This window comes from Cucurbita pepo, chromosome 7 (genome assembly GCF_057944985.1).
Source record: "Cucurbita pepo subsp. pepo isolate OVF chromosome 7, ASM5794498v1, whole genome shotgun sequence".
Classification (NCBI taxonomy): domain Eukaryota; kingdom Viridiplantae; phylum Streptophyta; class Magnoliopsida; order Cucurbitales; family Cucurbitaceae; genus Cucurbita; species Cucurbita pepo.
This window is the reverse complement of record NC_141804.1, coordinates 7,056,845-7,059,897: the sequence shown is the minus strand read 5'-3', so window position 1 is coordinate 7,059,897 and position 3,053 is coordinate 7,056,845. Positions and strand designations below refer to the sequence as shown.

Here is a 3,053-nt window from a genome sequence, read left to right as displayed (position 1 = left end):
AAAAAAAAAAAAAAAAAAAGCAATTTTTAGAAAAAGGGTCGGATTCCCTTTTGACAACCATGTTAATATGATAGGCCGACCACATTCCTCTTATCCAGAAGCATAGTTTGCCTAAGAAAAACTAGTCCCGTAGTAGAATATAAGGTAAACTCTAAGAATGTCAAACCCTCTATTAATGAAAGAAAATCTAAACTAAAACCATGATCCTTCTGTAAGTGAACATAGTTGAGTGTTTAACTCGAGTTTAAGCACGTGGAAACCAACTTAGTACTACAGGAAAACGATCTTTCTCAACTCCATGAAATGAAACGAGCTTGGTTTTGATTTATTTAGTGTTCGATCAACTCCAAATTAATTTTTGTTGAATTTTGTTAAAATTTAATGAAATTAAAATATATGGAAAAGAAAAAAAAAAAAAAAAAAAAAAAAAAAGAATTATATTCTAAATCTCATTCTACTAGTGGAGGCCCAATTTCAATCCATGGGCTTTCCTTCTGAAAATCCAATACCCGAAACCCCCAATTTTGTTTCAACTTCTTTCCCAGTGACGGGGGATTTTGGGGAGGTTTTAGGGTTCGTAATTCACAGAATTCAATCGGAAATGGCAGCTTCAGTTGCTCTCAGATCGTCGTGTCTTCGAGCAATTTCTAGAATATCCACCGGTTCCGCCGCTAGAAATGTTTCCGTTTCATCGGTGCTTCCTTCGGTGCGCACAAGTTTCGTATCTCGAAGAATTTCAATCTCCCCTCACTCTCTAAGGTTGCTGCTTGCTTCTTTAGATTCATCTTCTTGTTTCGATGTTACTTTTTGTTTTCTCTTAATTTCATTCTGAAGCGATTTTTTAGGTTGTTGCGACGAGAATTGAGCTCTCTTCGACCTATTCATAGCGCAATTGCCTCCGCTTGCCTTGTTTCTGAGCTGCCCGCCGAAGCTAGCGCCTCCGTACAAGGTTAGTCCTCTTCTGTTTCTTGCTTCCTAATCATTGCTGTTTTATTTTTCCAGTTGATTTCAGTCGCATTGAATTTTATTACTAGTTAACTATATTAAGTTGTAGAAATAGTTCCTCGGAATGTATGTTAATGCAGCCAAAAAAATTTAGGCCTAGATTGCTAGCCAATTAAAATCGACTTCCATGCTACCATACCACCGTTCAGTTAGCTGAAACGCTGAATTTCATTATTTGGTATTGAGTATATTTTAGGATACAGAATGATAAGAAAAGCTACAATCGCACAAAAGTATTTTCAATTTCTATTTTACTGCTTCCTATCAAAATGGTCGACGATCTCGATTATAGAAAGTACAAAAGATGCGCTGTTCATTTTGTGAGTTTTGTGATCGGAAGTGAGGAGCTATCTGGATTAGGGTGTACTGTCTACAATGTAACCATGATCATGTTCAGCATCCTGGATGTGATAGAAATTATGCCCTGCGTAATGTTTATCATCTACTGAATGTGGACCAAACCTGAGGAAAGTGGTCAATCCTGGTGAATGATTGTCAGGAATAAAATCAGAGGGTGTTCTTTAGAGTGTACAATGGTCAATTTTCATGAGATCTTAATGTTTCCCTGTTTTATGACTTGTAAAATAACTCTGCAAGTTGGTCCAAATAGATTACTTATGTGTGGCTTTTCTAAAATGATGAAAATTAATGACTTCCATGTTCTTCGTGTTCTTCATCTCTTTGACCACTTGAAGCGTCCTGGCTGCACGATTATGTTGAGTTCTGAACTCAGACTTTTTCTGATGGCTCTCTTGGGAGTAAATCCTTTAGATAATTGATGCAATAAAATAGTTTCTTCCGTCAGTCAATGTTCATATTAACTCATTTCTAGCAAATTTGACTCCAAATCAAATTTCACAAAAATTACTTGCTGTTCCTTCTTTCATTTGAACTGAACTTGAAAGAAGTCTCCTTCCAAACAACCTCAGAATTTGGATGAGATGCCTGATAAAGGCTGCAAGTTTTGGGTGAAGTTATATAACTGGAAACAAGTGAAAATGCAATTCCAGAGAAATCATTCCCTTCTGTCCCCTTCCTTGTTAAGAACCAACCATTAAGGTTGGAAACGAAGAAGCAGCTTCGTTGAGTATGCTTGTTCGTGTTCATCTTTGTAATTAGCCGACCAAGGAAATGAGCCAATTTCATTAGGATTGAAGTTTCGATCACTTATTAAAAAAAAGTTATTGATCACTGGAGTCGGGTGCAAAAACACAAGCTTGCTTAAAAACTAATTTGTTACAATGATACTTTTATATGCTTAAATATTAGATTCAGGAAGCTAGTGAAAGCCTTTAGCTGCCATGACATGCCTCACTCTATTATTGCTTCTCTTGAATATAGTACGTGTTGAAGTTCCCTTTACCACAACATTTCCTTTTTAGAAATTCAAAGAATGGGACTATTATCTGACATGGGAATCTCTATATACATGAAAAAAGTGGAATGGCGACTCGAAATAAAATCGACAAATTTCAAAAGAGGGGAATTAGATAGACATACTAATGAAGTATCACCATGCCCTTAACTTTCTGCTACATGGTTACAGTTCTGAATTACTTATAAATCTTGTAACTGTTATTTAATAGTGTGATTTTGACCATGGTTCCTTGCTTCAGTATATCAGTTATTGACTTAAATTTTTTGGTGCACATCTGCTGAGATAGATATGTATAAGCCAATGCTTTGACACATCTTCCCGAATTTGATGACAGGTAGATTTGTGAACTATCTGAGCCCTATCTAGCACCAAATGCTTATAGAAATGAGCAGTTTCCTTCTTGTGTATTAGATTGCCAGCATCACTTCATAAGATCTTTAGCTGTTGAGTATGAAGACATGGTTTCTTTGGTTCCTCTAGTTGAGTTTACTCGATTAAGTATATTTATGTTACATCAAGCAGCCATTTTTGGTATAACTTAGTAGGCCTCGTTTTATCATTGTGTTGTTCTAAACACCGGGTGATTACCCCATATTGATCAAATTTCCTACCAGGCTAGTACTGATACAACTATTTTCTAATAGAGACTGGCTTAATTTCAAAGTTAGAA

General features: G+C 36.0%; 1 protein-coding gene across 2 annotated transcripts; it reads left to right on the top strand.

Moving 5' to 3' along the window:
• Positions 1 to 506: 506 nt before the first annotated feature.
• On the top strand, positions 507 to 3,053 carry LOC111798142 (PPR containing protein). 2 transcript variants are annotated; one of them, XM_087125258.1, is made up of 3 exons: positions 507 to 759; positions 846 to 949; positions 2,622 to 2,862. In XM_087125258.1, the coding sequence occupies exons 1-3, from the start codon at positions 602 to 604 to the stop codon at positions 2,639 to 2,641; spliced, it is 282 nt and encodes a 93-aa protein (XP_086981384.1). In that variant the 5' UTR covers positions 507 to 601; the 3' UTR covers positions 2,642 to 2,862. The 2 variants fall into 2 exon arrangements, with proteins under 2 accessions (XP_086981384.1, XP_023536895.2); XM_023681127.2 differs by having other exon boundaries at positions 516 to 759; positions 2,718 to 3,053.

Excerpts from the sequence above, each read along its gene's own strand:
- LOC111798142 (XM_023681127.2), top strand. The coding sequence starts at position 602 with ATGGCAGCTTCAGTTGCTCTCAGATCGTCGTGTCTTCGAGCAATTTCT. Across the intron at positions 760-845 it reads ATCTCCCCTCACTCTCTAAG|GTTGTTGCGACGAGAATTGA; the intron begins GTTGCTGCTTGC and ends GCGATTTTTTAG. Across the intron at positions 950-2,717 it reads AGCTAGCGCCTCCGTACAAG|GTAGATTTGTGAACTATCTG; the intron begins GTTAGTCCTCTT and ends ATTTGATGACAG.